At 47.8% G+C, this 22,203-nt stretch overlaps 2 protein-coding genes and 1 non-coding gene across 9 annotated transcripts; 2 read left to right on the top strand and 1 right to left on the bottom strand.

The window, feature by feature from the left end:
• Positions 1 to 138: 138 nt before the first annotated feature.
• Positions 139 to 211, bottom strand: TRNAR-ACG (transfer RNA arginine (anticodon ACG)). Its single transcript has one exon. It is a non-coding gene; the product is annotated as a tRNA-Arg (tRNA).
• Positions 212 to 426: 215 nt separating this feature from the next.
• Positions 427 to 8,982, top strand: PRMT5 (protein arginine methyltransferase 5). Of its 2 annotated transcripts, XM_026486482.4 has the most exons (17): positions 427 to 676; positions 1,365 to 1,483; positions 1,789 to 1,874; positions 2,042 to 2,176; positions 2,563 to 2,675; positions 2,821 to 2,870; positions 3,915 to 4,078; positions 4,558 to 4,719; positions 4,892 to 4,969; positions 5,059 to 5,117; positions 5,205 to 5,327; positions 5,414 to 5,589; positions 6,261 to 6,370; positions 6,620 to 6,713; positions 6,890 to 7,006; positions 7,217 to 7,281; positions 8,431 to 8,982. In XM_026486482.4, exons 1-17 carry the CDS (start codon positions 567 to 569, stop codon positions 8,581 to 8,583), a joined length of 1,914 nt encoding a protein of 637 aa, XP_026342267.1. In that variant the 5' UTR covers positions 427 to 566; the 3' UTR covers positions 8,584 to 8,982. The 2 variants fall into 2 exon arrangements, with proteins under 2 accessions (XP_026342267.1, XP_026342268.1); XM_026486483.4 differs by lacking the exon at positions 1,365 to 1,483 and having other exon boundaries at positions 589 to 676.
• Positions 8,983 to 10,175: 1,193 nt separating this feature from the next.
• Positions 10,176 to 21,412, top strand: RBM23 (RNA binding motif protein 23). 6 transcript variants are annotated; one of them, XM_057306400.1, is made up of 15 exons: positions 10,211 to 10,433; positions 12,752 to 12,911; positions 15,055 to 15,130; positions 15,718 to 15,836; positions 16,311 to 16,358; positions 16,491 to 16,664; positions 16,898 to 16,951; positions 17,107 to 17,224; positions 17,321 to 17,473; positions 17,559 to 17,696; positions 18,088 to 18,153; positions 19,619 to 19,814; positions 19,906 to 20,025; positions 20,120 to 20,204; positions 20,285 to 21,412. In XM_057306400.1, exons 3-15 carry the CDS (start codon positions 15,065 to 15,067, stop codon positions 20,286 to 20,288), a joined length of 1,341 nt encoding a protein of 446 aa, XP_057162383.1. In that variant the 5' UTR covers positions 10,211 to 10,433; positions 12,752 to 12,911; positions 15,055 to 15,064; the 3' UTR covers positions 20,289 to 21,412. The 6 variants fall into 6 exon arrangements, with proteins under 6 accessions (XP_057162382.1, XP_026342271.2, XP_026342269.2 ...); XM_057306397.1 differs by having other exon boundaries at positions 13,916 to 15,130; XM_057306399.1 differs by lacking the exon at positions 20,285 to 21,412 and having other exon boundaries at positions 10,176 to 10,433; positions 13,916 to 15,130; positions 20,120 to 20,208.
• The last annotated feature ends 791 nt before the right edge of the window (positions 21,413 to 22,203 follow it).

The following is a 22,203-nucleotide window of genomic DNA, read 5'->3' as shown; positions in this document are numbered from 1 at the left end:
CTGCAGAACTCAAAATAAGAGGTGAAAGCTGAACTCGTGAAAACGTAACAAGGAAATTTCTGAAAGTGTAAGGAGGAGAAGGGAGACTTAAAAGCTGCTGCTTAAGACTGTATAGCAATAAAGAAACCTCCGTCCCACCGAGCCAGCCAGGAGTCGAACCTGGAATCTTCTGATCCGTAGTCAGACGCGTTATCCATTGCGCCACTGGCCCTGAGACAATTGCAGTGGGCCCAGTAATAATACTTCAAGCTTATACTGCAGGGTTTCATGGGATGTGTAGTCTCTTAACGGAGGTCTATGAATGCACGAAGCATTCTGGGAGATTGAAGTTCGTCAAGAACCAGACCCTGAGATTGGCGGATCTTCCGGAGCCACGTCGTACGTCACTGTGCAGCCCGCGGATTGGCGGGAAGAGCCACTCCCCACCCCTCCGCCTCCAGCTCTGAAGCAGTGGAAGACGCTCTGGTTGTTAAGACGACTCATCCCGCCTTCCGGGGGCTTTTTTCTGGCTTTGTGATTGGCTGCTAATATCAAGGAATCCCGGCGTGGACAGCGCGAGGGAAAAGATGGCGACGATGGCGGTCGGAGGTGCCGGTGGGAGCCGCGTGTCCAGCGGGAGGGACCTGAACTGCGTCCCCGAAATAGCTGACACTTTGGGGGCTGTGGCCAAGCAGGGGTGAGGGCCCAGACCTCCGCAAGCGGAATGCGGGCTCCGAACTCGGGGACGAAGAGGGACAGACTAGTCATCCCCTGAGAGGCAGGGGTGAGGGGGTCGGAGTGGGTAAGATAGGGCGGGAGAAACCATTACTCCTTGGGGGAGGATGGAGAAGCCTTAGGCCCTGGAGCGTGGGGGGGGGGGGAGAAACCAAAAAAACAAACAAAAACTTGCTGGGGCGTATGGTCACTGAGCCCCAAAGACAGGGGAGTTGTCAGGTAAACTCAAAAAGGGGACTACAGACCTTCAGGGCCCCGGAGAGCGGAATTATAGTTTTAAGAGTGGAGTTGGGGGGGAGTGTTAGAGGGTTAGGGAGAGACGAGATAAACCTTGAGGGGGAAGGCCTGGGCGGTACTGGGGCAAATCTGGATGTGACAGTCTTGGAAAACCGGTGACAGTAGAGTAGAAAATCCACTTGGCGTGTGTTTTTATCTTTTCTCCTTTTCCATGCCTGTATTTTGGGGAGAAACTGAGGCACAGTGCAGCGGAAGTGATAGGCCCCAAGGTGGGCTGAACTCAGCAGTCCAGTCGGGTGACTGATGGCAGCTGAAAGGGTTGTGCAGAATTGAGATAGTCTAATCCAGTTGCTTGGATCTTTGGGCACTGCTGCTCTCTTTACATGACGATTCTGGGTCTGTCGCGGTTGTAGGTTTGATTTCCTCTGCATGCCTGTCTTCCACCCGCGTTTCAAGAGGGAGTTCACTCAGGAACCTGCTAAGAATCGGCCGGGCCCCCAGACACGATCAGACCTACTGCTGTCAGGAAGGGGTAGGGACCATCCCATATGCTCCTTAATTATTAGAGGCAGTAACAACTTCTGCTTTAACAGTGCCCTCATTCTCTTCCTTTCCTGACTTGGATATGTTGGTTAGTCCTGGGACATAGATAACTTTCTCCTTGCTTACCTGCTAAAAAGCCTTAGTCTTTTCTGCATCAGGCTTTCCCACATCTGTGATAGAAAAAGTCTTTGTCTCTCATCTCTACTCTCTATTCCCTGTTAAGAACTAGAAATTGAACAAGTAAAGTGCTGAACCTCATTTAGTCTTTGTCTTTCTTGGATGGGGGGAGTGCAGACTGGAATACGCTAATTGTGGGAAAGCTTTCTCCATGGATTCGTCCAGACTCAAAAGTGGAGAAGATCCGCAGGAACTCTGAGGCGGTAAGACTGTTTGACCTCTCCACTGGATTTTTCTAGAGATCAGGTCCATAACCTGGCTGGGTGTAGAGAGCAGTATTTTCCTCCCATAACTTAGTAAATCTAATATAATGCAATTAAAGCTATTTGGGTTGCTAGCTCTTAACCTTTTCCTCTTATCTCCACTGCAGGCCATGTTACAGGAGCTGAATTTTGGGGCATATTTGGGTCTTCCAGCTTTCCTGCTGCCCCTAAATCAGGAAGATAACACAAACTTGGCCAGAGTTTTGACCAATCACATCCACACTGGCCACCATTCATCCATGGTATGGCTGAGGGCTTCATTTCCTGCTGCATATTATGGTAGTCAGGCTGTGCTAGGTACTTTCTTGTTCCTAGCCATTCAGTAAAGGGTGCATTTGGCAGAACTGAAATGTCAGTACTGCCTACCACCATCTAAAAGTAGTAAGCAGAGGGGTAGAAAACATACAGAATGTACAATTATTTCTAGAAACTTAGAGTTGCAATAAAGAACAGGGCTGATATTTACATAAGGATTATATACAAGATATGAAGACGTGTACATATAATCACAAGTTGGGAAAAACATAAAAGGATTAACTTGAGATCTGGATCAAGATAATTGAAGGAAACTTTCTGGACCCAATGAGTTCAAAATAGAATTCTAAATAGCGTGCTTGTTCATGTTCAGTTCTGGATGCGGGTACCCTTGGTGGCTCCAGAGGACCTGAGAGATGATATCATTGAGAATGCACCAAGTACACACACAGAGGAGTATAGTGGCGAGGAGAAGACATGGATGTGGTATGTCTGCTTTCCTGCTGTACCAGGGCAAAGGGGAGGGGGAGGGGAAGTACACGGTAAAGCCTATAGGGTGGTCTCCTCCAGCTATGGTGATTGGTGGGCCATATATATTTAACTGTATTTTTCTGTATTTGACCCTGGACAGGTGGCACAACTTCCGGACCTTGTGTGACTATAGCAAGAGGATTGCAGTGGGTAAGTCCACAAGGGTCCAGAGATAGTTTTCCCTTCTCTGACCTCCTGTGAATAAGAATGAGGAGTTTCAGAGATGCCAAGTGAAGTGTGTACATTTTTGATAACTGTACTTCTGGTGACTTTACAGTTTGAAATATTTTATCAATGTTCATAAAAATGCAGAAATTTATTTTACTTTTTTTTAAAGCTATATTGTTAGCACACAGAACACTTCATTGTTGTTTTGGGGGAAGGGCATATGTCACTAATAGAAGATCTCTGAAGCTAGATTAATACCGGGGGCGGGGACACCTTTCCCTTATAGTTTTGAGAAACTTCCTTTGGTTCCCAGGAGGAGGGATTCCTTGATGTTGACACACATTAGCCACCTTGGCAAAGATGTCTTCTGGTGTGGAAAAATTAAAATTCATTTTTTACATCCTCTTCTCCCTCTCTGTCTTCAGCATAGACTTGACTCCCTTAAGCCCAGGGACCTGTTGGAACCTGACCCCAAAACACCCAGTATGTCAGGCAATATGGACTTTGCAGTGTCACCATGGAGATGGCATCCCTCAAAAGAGTTCCTTTTTTAGCTTGGTGGATCTTCAGATTGAAAATTCTGCCATTTTCATTTGATTTCCTGAAAGTCAGCGTCGGCTTGTGAAAAGTTGTTAAACAGCATGCTAAATGTGAACTGTCAATGCTCACTCTGAACTTTCCCTGTTCAGAGCATCACATGAAGGCTTCACTGGGTTTTATAGTAGCTCTCTGATTTTCATAGTCTACCGAGGGAGTTTGAAAGTAGTTGTATACTGTTGAGGATTGTCTGCCCACCTTCTGCCTGAAATACGTGATTGTTTATGAAAAGTATCTTTAGTAAAGCTGGATACAATTAAGAAAAAAGAATCAGGAGTTTCATGTATACTTGGCTGCTGGGCAGTTTTGCTGCTCTCTCTGCCTCAGTTGCTTTGCTCTGAGGGAGTAAACAGATCTTGCACAAAAAAGCACGAAGGAAAGCCGTCTTGCCTAGCAGTAGGTAACTGGTCTTTCTTTTCCTTTGTGTAGCTCTTGAAATTGGGGCTGACCTTCCATCTAATCATGTCATTGATCGTTGGCTTGGGGAACCCATCAAAGCAGCCATTCTCCCCACCAGCATTTTCCTGACCAATAAGAAGGGATTTCCTGTTCTTTCTAAGATGCACCAGAGGCTGATCTTTCGGCTCCTCAAGGTGGGTGTAGGGTTTCAAAGGTACTCCAGCTAATCCTCTTGCCTTACTCACATACGTGTGATGCTTTTTTTCCCGTGGGGCTGATTCTTTTCCTCTTTGGTTTCTGGAGAGCAGTTTCAGCAAAGTTGGAAGGCTTGAGAACAAAGAATCAAATGGCAGTAGGAGTTCCCAGAAACATTTCAAAAGGAACCAGATCTCATGAGAACTTTTCAGGTTTCATTTAAGATGTTACAGCGAGGATCCACAGGGCTGTTTGAGCCACGATGATGCTTTATGTCACAGGAAGGACATAGGAGGGCTTTATGAGTTTATCGAGGCCTCATGCTGTTTTGTGGATCCCTGGAGGGATTTGTTAAACGGGAAGACTGCTGGTCCAGGCCTTATTTTATGCTAGGGCTCTTACGCTAGGCCATAAACCATAACAGTATCGCAGAATCTTGGTTGGAGGGCTGCGTCTGATGGTCTGACCTCTCTCACAGTTGGAAGTGCAGTTCATCATCACGGGCACCAACCACCACTCAGAGAAGGAGTTCTGCTCTTACCTCCAGTACCTGGAATACTTGAGCCAGAACCGCCCTCCACCCAATGCCTACGAACTCTTTGCCAAGGGCTATGAAGACTATCTGCAGTCCCCACTCCAGGTGGGTCTGGAGTGCACTGAGAGGAGGGAGCTATGGGAAAGTGTCTCCGGTGGTAGGTGCCATAAAATCCTACCAAAGCTCAGGAGGCAGTGGGAAAGGTTTTGGTATTCTGATACATTGCCCCTGCCAGAAACTGGCGAGCTAACTTTGCCTTTTTCCTCTCATTCATCAGCCACTGATGGACAATCTGGAATCTCAGACATACGAAGTGTTTGAAAAGGACCCCATCAAATACTCTCAATATCAGCAGGTATAGTGTGGGTCCGGGTCAGGTATAGGGCCGGGATGACCTGGGTAGATGGGATTATAGTCAGAGTTCTTCTCTCGCTCCTTCCCCAGGCCATCTATAAATGTCTATTAGATCGAGTGCCAGATGAAGAGAAGGACACCAATGTCCAGTGAGTGCTCTTCCCCACAATCCCAGAGATTTGCATACCAATTCTTTATCTGCTGAGTCAGCTTGACCCTTCCCCTTTCTTTCTTAGGGTGCTAATGGTGCTGGGAGCAGGCCGGGGTCCCCTGGTGAACGCTTCCCTGCGGGCAGCCAAGCAGGCTGACCGGCGGATAAAGCTGTACGCTGTGGAGAAGAACCCAAATGCTGTGGTGACGTGAGTAGCAACCTCCATGCTGGGAAGTTTGTCTCCAGTGCCAGTTTCTCTTATCAGTGTCCTCACTTGCATTATCCTTATCTTAGGCTAGAGAACTGGCAGTTTGAAGAATGGGGAAGCCAGGTGACAGTAGTCTCATCGGACATGCGGGAATGGGTGGCTCCAGAGAAAGCAGACATCATCGTCAGTGAGCTTCTGGGCTCCTTTGCTGACAACGAACTATCACCTGAGTGCCTGGATGGAGCCCAACACTTCCTAAAAGGTGCTTCCAGGCTGTGTTGTACTGAGTAGGGGGAATGGATTATCAGCTAGGAAGGCTGCGGCAGGTTGGGGGGGGGGGGTTGGGTGGGCAGTAGCCGTGGAAGAGGTTGCAAGGTTGGATCTGGGTCAATGCCCTTAGCACATGAAGTAATCTTTCTGAACCTTAGCATTCCCATCTGTAAATTGAAAGGTGTGGACTGGAGCAGAGATTTTCAGTCTGAGGTCTGTGGATTCCCAGCACTGACATGAGATGTACCTTGGGCTTAGCTTTTATCCAGATCTCAAAGGGTTTTTATGACTCCACAGAAGAACCACTAGATTAGAATATCTTAAGTTCTTTCCAGTTTTATTCTTGTAAGTTAACCTAGAATTCAAATCTCCCTTGACAGGAGTTGGGAGTAGGTTGGCCTGGAAATGTGACAACATGGAGCAGCCTGGGTCTGTTTTTGGGGTGGTTTTGTTTTGTTTTAATTTTTATTTTAAGTAGGCCCCACGCCCAACATGGGGCTTGAACTCACAACCCTGAGATCAAGAGTTGCACGCTCCACCAGCTGAGCCAGCCAGGTGCCCCTGCCTGGTCTGTTTTGATGTTTGTTGGAGGTTTGAACCTTCAGTTAGTCAGACACACCATCCTCATGCCTTGGGAACTTATCTGACCCTCCTGCTCTGCAGATGACGGTGTGAGCATCCCTGGGGAGTACACCTCCTTTCTGGCTCCCATCTCCTCCTCTAAGCTGTATAATGAGGTCCGAGCCTGTCGGGAAAAGGATCGAGACCCTGAGGTAAAAAGCCACTCTCTTCTGGAGAACTCTATTCTCTTTAGTCCTCTTTTTTTTTCCCCCCTATATTGCATCGACTGTTTTCTTCCACTGGAGAAGATGAAGAGGGGAACGAGATGGGGATGTGGGCAAGTGGTTGAAGTGAAAATGTTTTTATCCTTTTCTGTGTCCTGGAGGCTCAGGCTTCTTTCCCTGGGAGAGTGGGTATGTCTTGACTATCTGCTCCAGCTCTTGCTCGGTCTCTCGGGACAGGCCCAGTTTGAGATGCCTTATGTGGTTCGGCTACACAACTTCCACCAGCTCTCTGCACCCCAGCCCTGTTTCACCTTCAGCCATCCCAATAGAGGTGGGTTCCTGCGTGGCTGTCCTCTGACTGGATGGGTGAGAGCTTACCTTTTGGTTTCTTCTCTTGCTATCCTGGGTCTGCTCTCTCTAAGCTTTCCTGGTTAGTTCTTGCTCTTGCTTTACCAGGTTGTCTAGAGCTTCTGGTCCCTTGTCATCCACACATCTCTTCCCTAACAGATCCTATGATTGACAACAACCGCTACTGCACCTTGGAGTTTCCCGTGGAGGTGAACACAGTGCTACACGGCTTTGCAGGCTACTTTGAGACTGTGCTTTACCAAGACATCACCCTGAGTGAGTGTCTGGGGCAGTGGATGGCGGGATGAGTGTGTTATCTGGGCAGCTTATGAACATGTTTCACTTAAGAGTCACAGGGAGCCCAGGAATCTGTGAATGTAGGTCTTTGATTACTTATTTCTCTGTTCACAGAAGACACTCCCCTCAATCCAGGTAAAAAGTAGAGTCACAGAGACCTCAGTTTTTTTCCTTATTTTTTTCACACAGGTATCCGTCCAGAGACTCACTCTCCTGGGATGTTCTCATGGTTTCCCATCCTCTTCCCCATTAAGGTAGGAATCACCTTTAACACTCAGTGGGTTAAGGAATAACTTTTGCCATTGGTGTTCTGCCCCTCCTCTACTCTCAAGTTGCTGCTTGACTGTGACCCGTGTTCTACTGCCCCCACATGCTCTTGGATCCCTCTTGTAGGTGTTGAGATGTCTTCAGTGCCCTTCTGCTTGGCTTCCCCACATCTCCTCTGTCTGCTCTTCTGTCCAGTCTCTACCTTGAGCAAGAGTCATCTTTTAAAAACCCAAATCCGATTATATCTCTGTCACGCTTAATACCCTTCACCAACTTCAGGCTGCCTGGGTGGCGCAGTCAGTTAAGTGTCTGACTCTTGCTTCTGGCTCAGGTTGTGATTTGGGGGTCCTAAGATTGAGCCCAATGTGGGTGTTGGGCTCCGCACTAAGCATGGAGGATGCTTGGGATTCTCTCTCCCTCACCCTGTCCCTCCTGTTTGTGCACATACACTCTTTCTCTCTCAAATAAATAAATACATCTTAAAAAAACAAAACAAAACAAAAAAACCCTTCAATGACTTCTTACTGCCCTCAGGATAAAGATTTAACATTGTAAGACTTGGTGTGATCTAGTTTTAGCTTGTCTTTTCAGCGACTGTCTCCTTGATTACATTGCGTCAGCCCTATGGACCTTTTTTTTTTTTAATTGAAGTATAATTCACTGTGTTGTATTAGTTTCATGTGTACAGCATAATGATTCCACAAATCTGTACATTACTCAGTGCTCATGATTCTAATACCCTGTCTTCTTTCCTGCTTCAGGCTTTCACACCTTTCTCCTTTGTCTGGAAAGTTCTTTGTTCATCTCTTCAGCCAGCTAACTTACCTCCCATGTCCCCTTAAACATTCCTCTTGTCCGATAGCTTTCCCTGACCACCAGGACTAGGTGCACACTCGCTCTCATAGGTGCTCTTCAGCGCATGTTCTCTGCACATTCACGGCACTCGTCACACTTTGATTATCTGTTCAATGGCTGACGGTTCGGTTCTGATTATTCATTCTGAAAGACTTCCAGCAAACTTCGAGAGGGTTGGAACATCACGTTTTATCCTTTTCTCTCCACGCTTAGCTCAGGAGTACATTGCCACATACAGTTCATTAGCTCTACCCTGAACCTCCCTGTCTTTCTTCTTGCAGCAGCCCATTACGGTACGTGAAGGCCAGACCATCTGTGTGCGTTTCTGGCGATGCAGCAATTCCAAGAAGGTGTGGTATGAGTGGGCTGTGACAGCACCAGTCTGTTCTGCTATTCACAACCCCACAGGCCGCTCATACACCATCGGCCTCTAGCCCTGCCCGCAAGTGTTCAGAGCCTTGGAAGCAGCTTCCGGTTCTGCTCCTGTGGCACAGAAAGTGCAGTACATCTGTGGGCTGTGATTCCCTTTGCCCACCGGCGTGGAGCATTTCAGTCTGCTTTCCTGCCTTACACCAAGGTGGGCAAAGGATGAGAATTGATTGCAGGGCTCAAGCCACCAATCTGTGAAGACCTCAGGCCAGGGTGGGAGGAATTAGTGCTGGATCGAAGCTACTCCGACAGGCACTTGGCCTCAAGCGCTCCCTGGAATAGCCCTGAGAACGTGGACTGAACACATTTCCAGCCCTTTCCCTGCCCATCTCTGTTCCTGTTATGATGGTTTTGTGTGGGAGGAAATACAAATAAAGTGAAGTTACAGCCTTTTCCTGCTCCAACCCTGCTGCCCTGTGCCTCTGCTTTCCCACACCTTACTTAAATCTAGGCATATTCAGATCTATGCCTTTATCCAAGACCCAAAGTGTCCTCACTTTGTTTCCTATTTAGGAACCTTAATGGTCACTCTTGGACTCCTCGGTGTAGGTCTTTCTGACCAGCTGTAAAGAGGTCTTGTCCATTGAGACCTGTGATTAGGCTTTTCTCTGGGGAGAAAAGATTGGCCCAGTGGAGACAGACGGGAGTAGTGAATGAAGCCAGCTTCCCTTCCACGTTCCTGAGCTACTGCGCTGCCAGCTACGTCTTGGGAGGGAAACTGGAAGCCATGCAGGCATCTCCAGCAAGAATCCATCTGTTTTGTTTGAATAAAGTCACATGGTTAGTGTTCGAAGTAGTGAGTCCCAATTCTCCATTTTACAGAGGAAGAATTTGAAACTGACACAAAGGTTTAATGTTAGTATTCAAATCAAGACTGGAACACAGGTCCTCCGACTCTGGCTCTCTCGATGTTCTAACCAGCTATGTTTCTGGCAGCTGATATATTGGGCAACTAAAGTATGGGGATTCTGGAAGCCCTTGGAACGTGAGTGAGCATCAGGTCCTTCTCTTTCTGGTTAGAGATCTGAGTATTGCTGCACCCAAGGAGTCACCTGAGAAACTTACAACTTTACTTTTGCAATGGGAGGTGTGTGGCTGTGGGACCAGGCAATGGCCATAAGAGCGTGAAAGAAGACAAATAAATATGTGGCAAGACTTGTGTTTCCCGGGGCCCAAGCACTGAGGGCAGGAGATAGTTGGGAGGGCTGTGTAGACATCGCGCTCAGAATGGGGTACAACATCCTTCCTGACGTGAAACAAATGCAGGTGCTCTCCCCGAGGCTGTCGTGGCTAAGCAGGACACGTGACCTTCTGAGGAAATCAGGAATAGAGAGTAGCAAGGAAGTCAATTGTACCTCCTCGTTGGCTCCGCCCACGGCGTTGGCCTAGTCACCTGGAGCCAGGAGTTGGGCCGGAGAGTCCTCGCTGGTTCTTTGCCCGCGTTCTCCGCCTTCCGCGTGTCACCTAGCCAATGAGAGAGCAATGGGCGGCCGCCTTAGGACGCTTCCACTCTCGGAGAGGTTAGCCAATCGATGGGAACTGGATGGTTGCTAAGAAACATTTGAGTTTGGCTCCACCCATGCCTAGGGGTTTGGCCAATGAAAATCTGTACTTTGGACAGTTGCCGCGAAACCAGTGAGATTAGTTCCACCGCCTGAATGTGTCGGCGCCTGCGCAGATTGGGGAAAGTTCTGGAAGACGGCGGAGCTGCCGCCATTTTGCGGGAAGACGAGCAGCTCCGACTGTAGTGCTGCTTTTACTGCTGAGACTCTGGAAAATAGCCGAGCTTCGCGCCCCCAACACACCCAAAGGAACGGCGGAAACCGGGACTCCCCCCTGCGGGGACCCGGAACTGGTGAGAAACACCGAAACCCAGTCCCCCCCGCGACGTCACCAATGCGTGACGTTGCCGCACGGCGCCTCCCCCTGACGTCACAGGCAGAAAATGGCGTCAAGAGCAGAATGAGGCAAACTTTTAAGAAAATATTTTTGTTTACTTTGGTCTGGAAGTGTTCGCTCCCTCAGTGTAGCCCTCTGGCATGACTTTAGGGATCGGCACTGTCGTGGTTATATCTCCTAAAGATGAAGATGCTGTCTCAAGGATCCCAGTGACCGATGTCTTTCCAGGTCCCCGAAGCCCTGACGTTTAGGGTCGCCAGTACCGGGGCGGGATGGGGGGGAGCATCGACCCACCGCGGTTTGAGAGGGCTGGCAGGATGGGTTTTCAGCTCTTAGTGCCACCACTCCCAGAGAGGTTAGGGTACTGAGACTTATTTCTCAATCTTCAGGCTCTGGAAGACTCCTGTTCCTTGTGTTGGCCTCTGGGCTTTTCCCTGGTTCCTTTTTTTTGACCGCACGTTCCGTGGCGGTACAGGAGTATAGTGAGGCCACATGTGAAGTTTTAGCATTGGGACACTGGCCCTCGCAGGGACGGTGCGAATCGGTTACCTGTAAGACCATTTTTTAAAGTGTAGCCTTGGCTTGTTACATAGCCTGGAGAGTGTATTTTACCTTTCTCCTGTTCCTGTTATTAAGCAAGCTGCTTTCAGTTTGGTGATGTTTGTGCCCAGCTCTGTGACTGGATCCATCACCCCTTGGGACTCAGCAGGTGGTGAATTTTGCCTGAACTGAGCTAACAGTGGTTCTTCACTCTCTTTTGTCCCTTCAGCAGTGAGGCCTTAGTGCTTGTTGGGGTCTTGACTGTGCTATGACAAAGTCCAGACACGTGCATGATTGTGGGCCCACCCCTAATGCAGTTTTTGGAGCAGGGATGAAAGAAGGCTCTGTAGTTTTTTCGTGGATGAGGTTGATGGACTTTGGCCCTTAATTTAGGACATGGGAAGAGTTTGAAAACTACCAACTTGAAAATGCATAGTGTTTGGGACTTTACTGCTTCTAGGACATCTGAAAAGATACACCAAACCGAGTGAGATTTCAGGTTTCAAAATGCGCTCGCGTTTTGTATGCCTGTTGAATAGAGTCATTCATTTCTGAGTACCTGAGTGAAAACTTCACTCCGTAGGTGGTGGCTCATTTGTCAACCTGAGCGAAAGTTGTTGTGCATGTGTTAAGCTACTCCTACCCTGTACGAGCAGTCAACAAAGAGCAATTATTGAAATCAGAAGCATTTCATTCGGGGAGGAAAAAGCAGATTTTAAAAAATAGAGAGGAGCTGTATGACATTTAGAAAACTTGTATAGACTTGGCACCTGGCTGGCTCAGTTGGAGAGCATATGACTCGTGACCTTGGGGTTGTGAGTTCTAGCCCCATGTTGAGTGTAGATTACTTAAATAAATAAATACTTTTAGAGAAAAAAGGAAAGAAAACTTGTATAGGCTTGGCAGGCAAAATGACTGGAAAGATCAGAAATTGTAGATTGAAACCTTTTATTTTTAAGAACCGTTTTTTCCACAGTCGGTCAAATAGTATGTATTACAATGAGGTTGGTTCCTGGTATTTTGAAGTGTATGCTATTTCATCTAGAAGCCACATAATAAGGTGTGACTAATGGGACTAATGCTTTTGATAAACCTTTCAGAATAGTAATTCCTTAGATGACTGTGTATTTAAAAGTAGACATCTTCAGGGGCGCCTGAGTGGCTCAGTTGGTTAAGTGGCTGCCTTCTGCTCAGGTCATGATCCCGGGATCATGGGATTGAGCCCCGCAAGCAGGGAGCCTGCTTCTCCCTCTCCCTCTGTCTCCCAGCTTGTACTCTTTCTCTCTGTCAAATATATAAATAAAATCTTTTTAAAAGTGAAATAAAATAAAAAATAAAAATAGACATCTTGGGGCACCTAGCTGTCTCAGTCGGTAGAGCATGAGACTTGATCTCAGTTGTAAGTTCGAGTATCATGATGGAGGTAGATTTTACTTAAAAACAAAATCTTAAAAAAAACTAGACATCTTGGTATGCTGTATACTCTTTAAAATTTTCTTTAAGACTGAGTTATAAAGTACAGGAGAGAGAGGTCACCTGATAGAATTGATAAGACATTAGACCTTGGGTCAGGAGACCTTAATCAAGAGTCAGCTCCTCCATTTAAGCTTTGTGATTCTGGGCAGTTCACAAAGCCTCAGTTTTTTCATCGTGCATTGGACCTGATAGCGGCTTGTAGAATATATTATCTTTGTTTGTTTGTTTTTTTTAAGATTTTACTTATTTATTTGACAGAGAGAGAGAGAGACAGCCAGCGAGAGAGGGAACACAAGCAGGGGGAGTGGGAGAGGAAGAAGCAGGCTCCCAGCGGAGGAGCCTGATGTGGGGCTCGATCCCAGAACTCCAGGATCACGCCCTGAGCCGAAGGCAGACGCTTAACGACTGAGCCACCCAGGTGCTCCTATCTTTGATTGTTAAATAAATGTACAGTGTTACAATAAGCAGTTGAGTTCAATTGAGGGGTTTTTTTTATTTTATTTTAAGATTTTATTTTTGAGTAATTTATACACTCAACATGGGGCTGGAACGGACAACCCTGAGATCAAGAGTCACAAGCTCCACCTACTGAGCCTGCTGGGCGCCCCAAGTTCACTGGTTCTTAGACACACCTATTTGATTTTGATTTGGTTTCCATTTTAAGTCTTAAATATGACTCCAGGTAATTTTTGCTTTGCTCTTTCCAAGAATCTTGTCTCTGTAAACAGGCTTAGTACAGTGCCTAGCAATATTAGGTACTGTAGGAGTGATTAGTCCTATTTTTATATTACTTATTTTACATTAGTTATTACTTTTATATTCCTGTTTTATTCTAAAGTCACCAGAATAGGCTATGGGCTCTGAGGGCAACAAGGACAGCATCATTGCATGATGCATTAGCTGCTTTAAAGAGGACAAAGCTCTTGTGGATATGGAAAGTCCGATTATGATTAGCCTCTTTGCACCGAAGTTTTTCAGATTAGTTGGAGATTTGTTTTTGTTTTTGTTTTTCGGTCAGCTTTATTGAGGTATAATTGATATAAAATAAAGCTGTACACATTAAGGTGTACAGTTTGATGGGTTTTGATGTTTAAACACCCATGAAACCATCACCGGCAAAAGTTTCTTCTGCCCTTCTGTAATCCTTTCTTCCTAGCCCCTCTCCACCTCCTCCTGTCCCTAGGCAACCCGCTGATTTGCTTTCTGCCAGTACAGGTTAGTTTACATTTCCTAGAATTTTTTCCTATAAATGGAACCATACAGTATATGTACCCTTTTGTCTTATTTTTTTCACTCGGCATTATTATTTTGAGATTCATGCGTGTTGTGTATATTGATAATTCCAGACTAACATTTTTTTGAATAATTTATCCTATTGATTTTGTTTGATATCTTGTTTTTCTTTTTTCTTTTTTTTTTAAGATTGTATTTATTTGACAGAGCATGAGTGTGCACACAATCAGGGGGAGCAGCAGGCATGGAGAGGGAGAAGCAGGCTTCCCGCTGAGCAAGGAGCCAAGCAGGGGCTCTATCCCAGGACCCTGGGATCATGACCTGAGCAGAAGGCAGACGCTTGATCGACTGAGCTACCCAGGCGCCCCAATATCTTCTGTTGTGTTTTTTTTTTTTTTAATTTGACGGGCCTATGGCGGACAGACTTGGGAAAGATGATTGCTAGGTGTGAAAGCTTGGGGGGGAGGCAGGAAGTCTTACCCTTCCTGCGTAGACAGCCTTCAAGGTGGAATTGGTTAAGCCTGTCTTAATCATTATCTTTCTGAGTTACCTGAATTCTAGTTGGTATTATACGGGAAATGCTTGGCGATGAGTCCCCTAATTATTGATGATTGTGTGGGGGATGTCGGGGAGAGCTTAGGGCACATCTGCATTCTGGTGTTGTTTTGTCTTGTTCTGATTTTTAGTCTTGCATCCTTATCTTTTTATTGGAAATATGTGCTTATTTCTATGGTTTAACTTTATTATTTTTTTTTTTTAAAGATTTTATTTATTTATTTAACACAGATAGAGACAGCCAGCGAGAGAGGGAACACAAGCAGGGGGAGTGGGAGAGGAAGAAGCAGGCTCATAGCGGAGGAGCCTGATGCGGGGCTCGATCCCATAACGCCAGGATCACGCCCTGAGCCGAAGGCAGACGCTTAACCGCTATGCCACCCAGGCGCCCCTGTGGTTTAACTTTAAACCAGTTATTTATACAGAATTTTGAACTGTAGAATGGAGGCCTAGTGTCCATTGTCAAGTGAATAGTAATTTTGAATGCCAACACTTTCTCTTTATAGGACAGGGTCTGTATTGTATTTTGTTTCTATCTAGATATTTCTTTTCCTTCGAGACACTTGACCTTTTCTAAGCCACAGAGCAAAACTAGTTCAGATTTAAAATGCGCAAAAATAAACCTAGAGTAAGCAACAGCCAGGAAGATCCCTTTGTATTCAAGAAACAGACTGTATATTCTGAAGTCTGTTTCTTAGAGAAGGAAGGGAATGTGGGATGCCAGAAGGGGAGGAAAAAGATGAGGTTCTTACATATCCATGTCCTCTCCTCAGCTCTGCTACGATGGCGTCCGATGACTTTGATATAGTGATTGAGGCCATGCTGGAGGCTCCCTATAAAAAAGAGGAGGTAATATTCCCCATCTCACTCCTGGAATTGGGTTAGTAAGAAGCAGCAGTTCTAGATAATCGGTTTCAGCACTTTGTAAATCCTCTTTCCCTGCTTGTTTATTCTGTATCGTGGCTATTCCTAAAAGTCATGTTTTTTAGTAAGCACCACTCTTCAGCTTCCATACTCAAAGGCATGCTGGCAGAGCGGGTCCCAACGCTGGGGGGAGGGGGGAGGAGGGTGGGGCAGAATGTACTGGGAGTAAGTGCTTTGCTCATAGCTCTCAGTGACATAGTAGAAAGTCAGTGTATCTCAGACCTAAATAATTTCTCACTCTCCTGGGAAATAGATGTCAGTGGAACAAATGTTGGGTAGCTAAAGTTTTGACATCAAAATCTGTCACTCTGATCTCTTCTTTTTGAGTGGTTTCCTTCCTTCCTTCTATTATTCCCTTTGTTAGGAGATTTGGGTGCTCAGAAACTGGCTAGATAACTGTGAGCTTTGATTTCATAAGCTTTCTTTGTCCACTTTTGTTCTTTTGTTGCCCAATGGAATGTGTGTGTCTGCCACTTTGTACCTGGTGACATTTTTCCTGGCAAACCCCTCAGGATGAACAGCAGAAGAAAGAGGTTAAAAAAGACGGCCCTAGCAACACCAGCACAAGCAGTACTGGCACGAGTGGCCCGAGTGGCCCCAGTGGAAGCAGCACCAGTGGGGAGGCAAGCAAGTAAGTGTGGCAGGAGGAGGTGGGTCGGTGACTTGGGCAAGGGAAGCAACTGCGTCCATCAGAGAAACAGCCAGAACAGAGAGGTGGTTGCTTGTAAGACTGCTAAGTTTTAGTGATGGCTCCACTAGGTCCTGGGAATCATGGTGACTTGGTTTAATGATCTTCTAGTCTTCACATTCCAGCCAAGACTTGGGGATCTGTGCTAGTGTCATTCTATTTCAGTTGAGTAAAATAGCCAGGGGACCCCTGATTTGGCAACAGCAGCTTTTGCTGGGCTTTGGGGGGAAATGGCCACTTCAGATGGCTGACAGCATTCAGGGTTGTGTGCAAGCTAGTGTTGCTGTGACTCCTGCCAGATCATCTTGGGCTCTTTGGTCTTTTACTGCTGTTCAACCCTGGCCTTTCTGTCGTTCTTTTCCTTGGGGGAGAGGGTAAAACCTTCTTGATAATAAGAATTTGTTCCCTCCTTCACAGGAAGAAGAGGAGTCGAAGCCATAGCAAAAGCAGGGATAGAAAGTGCAGGTCAGTAATTCTGGGGGCTTTTGGGTTTTGAGGATTACTCTAAATGGGAAGATACCAGGGAGAGCTACCCCTCAAAGGCCGGAAGAGGTTGGTTTGCCCTGCAGCAAACTCAGTAGTGCCTTCCCCCTGTAGTCGCAGTCGGGACCGGGACCGGCATAGGCGGAGAAGTAGTCGGAGTCGAAGTCGGGACCGGCAGCGTCGCCACCGCAGCCGGAGCTGGGACCGGCGGCACAGCAGTGAGTCACGCAGTCGGGACCGGCGGCGTGAGGACCGTGTGCGCTACAGGAGCCCGCCACTTGCCACTGGGTATCGCCTCTTGCTAATACGATGGCCTTTGTGTTGGAGTCCGGGTAAACCCTGTGCACTGTGGTTCCTTCCCGCGGGTGCTCGCAGCCCGGTGTGGTGGGCACAGACCCTGTTACTGCAGGGGTGGTGTGGACAGTTCCCATGTGAGATGAGGTGCTGGCAGACCAAGCATTGGACGAGCGCGAGTGAAATCGGATGACGTGATTTTCCATCTGTTGTTCTCTGTTCTGTAGGCGCAGGCACGCGCACAGTAAGAGTCCTCATTTCAGAGAAAAGAGTCCAGTCAGGTGAGTGGATAGTGAGCACTCCGCCAGGGATCGTGAGATACGAGTAGAAAGCCGTTCGAGCCAGAATACAGGAGTGTGTGGTACTTGAGGGGAGCTGGAGAGCGGTAACCATGTATCAGGAGCAGGCGTCTCACCAGATTGCACTCGCTTTTCAGGGAGCCCATTGATAATCTGAGTCCCGAGGAGCGTGATGCCCGCACGGTTTTCTGTATGCAGTTAGCTGCCCGCATTCGGCCGCGGGACCTGGAGGACTTTTTCTCTGCTGTCGGCAAGGTAACCTTCCCCCGCCTTTAGCTTTCTTCCATGTAGCCTATTTTCTGTCCATCCTCCTTTATGCCCAACTCAGGATTGCTTTCTTGCCCGGGAAAGGTTCGTGATGTCCGAATCATCTCCGATCGGAACTCCCGTCGTTCTAAGGGCATTGCCTACGTGGAATTCTGTGAAATCCAGTCTGTGCCTCTGGCCATTGGGCTGACTGGGCAGCGGCTGCTTGGAGTGCCCATCATCGTCCAGGCTTCACAGGTGAGCAAGTTGCAAAGCTGACACGAGAAGATGGGCTCGGCGGGAGGAGGTGTGGGATACGAGCTGTTGGTTCCTCCTCGCATAGGCTGAGAAAAACCGACTGGCAGCCATGGCCAACAACCTGCAGAAGGGCAGCAGCGGACCGATGCGCCTCTACGTGGGCTCCCTGCACTTCAATATCACTGAGGACATGCTCCGGGGCATCTTTGAGCCCTTTGGCAAAGTGAGTAGAAAGTAATGGAAACCTCGGAAGGGAATTGGAAAAAGTGGGGAGAGTGAGCGTACCGCATTGTTCTGTCTGACCACGATTAACCCGCTGCGTCAGTCAGAATGAGCGGATGGGTCCGTGCTGGAAAAGTTAGGCTCCATCTTTGTATGCAGAGTGCTCAGTACGCATATGAGTCAGGCATCATGAAGTCATAATGGGGTCCAGATTCAGTAAGATTAGTAAGGAAAGGTGTTTTGGAAAGAGGTGGCCTTTGTCTCTTTTTAAAGAGAAGGTTTGGAGAGTTATAATTGGTTGGCTACAAAGTTAGAGGTGGGTAGAACAGTTAAGAAAGATCAAAGGTGCGGGTTAGCGCAAAGATTGCTAATAATTTCTCCATCTTCTACAGATTGATAATATTGTCCTGATGAAGGACTCAGATACAGGCCGTTCTAAAGGTTATGGTTTCATTACGGTGAGTTTGTGGTCATTAACTTTTGAATTTCAGTGTGGGTTTGTCCACTTGTCTGATTTTGCAGCTTAGCTTCATCCTCCTCCTTTAGGAACTGTCTAAATGACCCATAAGCCCGGGTGCCTGAAGCTTGGACTAGCCTTCTGCCCCTTGAGATGAGTGCATTGGTTGAGATCCTGGCTTTGCTCCTACACACTGTCAGTGGCCCTGGTATGGGGGTGTCCAGGAGTTCAACCAGCTTCTCTGGTGCCGCAGCTTGCTCTTTGGGTAATAGAAATGATTTCAGGCTACAGCTAAAAGGTTGGGGGTATGAGGGAGGTAAGATGTGGGCTTTTATACACATGCTTCATGGAATTAGTATGTTTTCACGATAGGAGCAGGAATAGGGATTTTTTTTTTTCCTGGCACTACCCCATTTGAAGCAGTTTCTCCACTGAGAAATATCTTTATATTCAGAGACCGCCGTAGGGAGAATAGCGAGGCCTTTTCCTGACACTCCCAACAAAATTGCTTCCAGTTCCCATAACTGGTTCTTCTAGCCCCGTGTGACTCCAGGCTGAGGACTGGCTGCCAGCCACAGAGTCTCGAAGCTGGTATTTTGTAGGTTCAGTCCAGGCAGCATACACCCCCCACAGCTGCCTGCAGGGCAGAGGGGAGGTAGGTTGTTTTCTACCAGGAGTATTGCTCACCTCAGAAGCATCCAGTGAAGGCAAGCCACTTATACCACCTGCCTAGGAATTGTCAGTACCACATGTCAGGCCCTAGGGCAGGTGCTACCAGAGGAAACGGCCAGCTGTGGTGTCCACAGTGGCAAGTACCTCTTCTAACTCCTTGATGACTCAGGTGCAGAAAAGCTTTTGTGAGGCCTTTTTGCCCTTGTGCTGCCGCCTTTTTGATCAATACCCTTGACACTTCAACAGCAGACTGGAATCTTCTCTACCCCAGGCTGCTCTGGTGCTGCTGGGCAGTAGCGCCCTCTGATCAGCAGCAATGGTGGAGGCGTAGGGGTGGGGTGCTCTCCATGCCAGGATGCGTGCCCTCCTGTGTCTGGGCTCTGGAGTGCCCGATTCTTACTTCTTGACTGAGAATTAACTGACTAGTCCTAAGGGCTGAAGTTAAAAAAGCCCAGGAATCTTGACTCTCAGGCTGTCTTACTTGTGTTTATATGCTCATTTGTGAAGCAGCCTGTAAGTGTAGGCCACCCTATAGATAATAGACTGTTTGCATTATTAGGTTCTTAGTGGAGCTGGAAGATTAGTGATTGCCATTGAGTCCATTGGAAAAGGTCCTTTTCACATGAATATTTTGGGGGGATGGGGATCTTAGGTCACATTGCCTGGGACAGAACGATTTGTGCCATAGTGAGCATGCAGTTTTCTGGGATAGCGGGACGAGGTGGTGGTGGTGGGTCTTGGCGAGCATGTCCACGGCCAGGAGGTGACTGATACACGGACTGGGTTTCTTGTAGTTCTCAGATTCCGAGTGTGCCCGGCGGGCCCTGGAACAGCTGAATGGCTTTGAGCTTGCTGGTCGACCTATGAGAGTTGGCCAAGTGACCGAGCGACTGGATGGTGGCACAGACATCACTTTTCCGGATGGGGACCAAGAGCTGGATCTGGGATCAGCAGGTGGACGTTTGCAGCTCATGGCCAAATTGGCAGAAGGTGGAGAGAGTTTCTGTGCAGAGTGAAGAACGTGGGGTGGAATTTTAGATCAGGGGTTGGGACTTAACACCAACTTTTCTTTCCCTTTTAGGCTCCGGAATCCAGCTGCCTACCACAGCTGTAGCTGCTGCTGCCGCCGCCCAGGCTGCCGCCGCCTTGCAACTGAACGGGACGGTTCCCTTGGGGGCCCTGAACCCTGCGGCTCTGACTGGTAGACTTGGACTTGGGGAAGGGAGAAGGGGTTGGGCCCTGGAAAGAAGGAATGCTCTGTGCTCACTAACTTGTCATGCCTCTCTGTGTTGCAGCTCTGAATCCGGCCCTGAACCTTGCCTCCCAGGCAATCGCCTCCCAATGCTTCCAGCTTTCCAGCCTCTTTACCCCTCAGACCATGTGAGTCTCAGGGTCTGGCTCAGTTTAGTCTTTGGTTTTCTTTCCTTTAGCTTTCTCTTGACCTCTTTTTCTTGCCATAGGTAAGTCAGTGGCGCAGTACACTGCCTCCCTGTGCCTCTGGGTCCTGCCACTCCCTTCTCCACGTCTACCTTTTCACGGCCCCTTCTCCATTTTGTGGACCAAGCCATCCTGAGCGTATGGACGTTGACTCTGCGGGAATTGGAGCCACCCTTGGACTCAAGAGCTCCTGCCCAGGGCTGCATTGGGAGTGGACTCTGCTGAGCAAAGCCACTAGTCGAAGAAGACAGAATCTGCACCTACATGGAATGCCTGTTTCTCCGCGTATGTCATCTTCTGGGATGAGCTTTCATTGCTCTTTCCAACCACCTCGTAGTGATTCCTCGATTCCTCCCCCCTGTCGGGAAGGCCATAGGGCATTAACTGAAGGAACTAACCTCTCTCCTCTTCCTATACCTTTACCCTACAGTCCGTTGAGGAAAAAACCCTTAAGACCTCTGGTCTAAGAGGATTTTGGGGTTTTGGGGGGTGGGGGGTGATCCCTGAAGGTGCTGGCTTGCTGCTGCACACGCCCTGGAAGGTGGCACAGACATGCGCATTGTGAAGCCTGCCTTAGGCCTCAGCTTGGGGCCAGAACTGCTACCGTGGGCTCAGCATCTTGCTGGGGGGTGTGAGAATGATCTGTCCTGCCAGGCATTTCGGATGTCTTAGGGGCAGGGCTTTCAGGAGTTTAGTGAAAGGTGGGATACCTTTCCAGTATCTTCCATCTTCCTTTGTGTAGTTGTCCTTCCTCCCAGGTCCTTCCTGTGGCCCAGGGTGGAAGGATGGAGAGGAGGCTGCTACTCTCTACCATTTCCCATGTGCCTCTACCGTGGGCTTAACCCCAGCTGATAAAGCTGCTCCTGTCCCCTACCTGGGCACATGTGAGCCCTTTTCACTGGATTTTATACCCTCGTGTCTGTGTACATAAAATATATGTGTGTGTGTGTATATGTATGTGTACACACATGCATACATACACATACATGTGCATATATCCATATAAACCTTGTATGAAAGGCAGGCTCCACTGTCGTGGTGGCCGCTGCCCATATGTGTGTGGTCTCGGTCAGTTGGTGTGTCTGATGTTAATAACTTCTCATGAGCCAAAACCGTGAATGGTTCTAGGGATATAAAACATTTGTAATGCCTTTGTGTTTTTTCCTTTTATTTTAATTTTGTTTTATCTAACCTTCCTTAGAAATTAAAATGGACAGAAGGCACATGCCTGGATGGAGTTCACCATCTGTCTGCATTATACTCTCGGCCCCGTGGGTCTCCTCCGTATGTCTTCATCGTAACTGCCCCCCCCCCAATATTTCCAAACCTACCTTGTCACTGGACACAGTAACAGGCTCTCTGTGCCTAAGGACAGATCTTGTCTTTCCACCAGATGGCAGTGTGACGGTAGCACATTTTGCACCTTTGGCTAGAGGTGTTCTATGATCTTGAGTTTAAGTACCAGAGAAGCCTGCTAAATTCACCAGTCTTACCATTAGCCTCTGTGCCTGCCTTTGGCCCTCTTTGTAATGGAACTCCTAGTCCAGTATCCAGAGGGGTTTGGGCGTCATACGTCAGGGCTCCCCATTCCTGAAGTCTGCTATTCCTCAGTCATTGCCCTCAACTCTTGCTTTCCATATGTGACTCTGCTTGGGATGACACAGGCTTGGGACCAGTGAATTCCAGAATGCTGAGTATTCCAGGAATTGCCCTGAGGAAGGGGATGCGCACGTCTCCTCCACCTGCTTTGTAAGGCTTATGACAAGAGGCCTGCCATAAGGTGGCTCACTGTGTTGGGACCAGCCTAGAGAAGAAGGTCTGAAGTTCAGGGGCAGAGCTCTGTGGGACTCCTCCATTCTCTACCGGTCTCTATGGCAACAATGTTAAGACTTTATTGTCATGCTAAAAATATGGATAATTGCTGTTAGGTTTTAATTTGTCA

This window comes from Ursus arctos, unplaced genomic scaffold (assembly GCF_023065955.2).
Source record: "Ursus arctos isolate Adak ecotype North America unplaced genomic scaffold, UrsArc2.0 scaffold_37, whole genome shotgun sequence".
Lineage (NCBI taxonomy): Eukaryota > Metazoa > Chordata > Mammalia > Carnivora > Ursidae > Ursus > Ursus arctos.
The sequence above is the reverse complement of the archived record's forward strand: the minus strand, read 5'-3'. Positions and strand labels throughout refer to the sequence as shown.

Excerpts from the sequence above, each read along its gene's own strand:
- PRMT5 (XM_026486482.4), top strand. The coding sequence starts at position 567 with ATGGCGACGATGGCGGTCGGAGGTGCCGGTGGGAGCCGCGTGTCCAGC. Across the intron at positions 1,484-1,788 it reads CCTACTGCTGTCAGGAAGGG|ACTGGAATACGCTAATTGTG; the intron begins GTAGGGACCATC and ends GGGGGAGTGCAG. Across the intron at positions 5,328-5,413 it reads AACCCAAATGCTGTGGTGAC|GCTAGAGAACTGGCAGTTTG; the intron begins GTGAGTAGCAAC and ends TCCTTATCTTAG.
- RBM23 (XM_057306398.1), top strand. The coding sequence starts at position 14,999 with ATGCCAGAAGGGGAGGAAAAAGATGAGGTTCTTACATATCCATGTCCT. Across the intron at positions 17,225-17,320 it reads TTTTCTCTGCTGTCGGCAAG|GTTCGTGATGTCCGAATCAT; the intron begins GTAACCTTCCCC and ends TGCCCGGGAAAG. Across the intron at positions 20,026-20,119 it reads GAACCCTGCGGCTCTGACTG|CTCTGAATCCGGCCCTGAAC; the intron begins GTAGACTTGGAC and ends TCTGTGTTGCAG.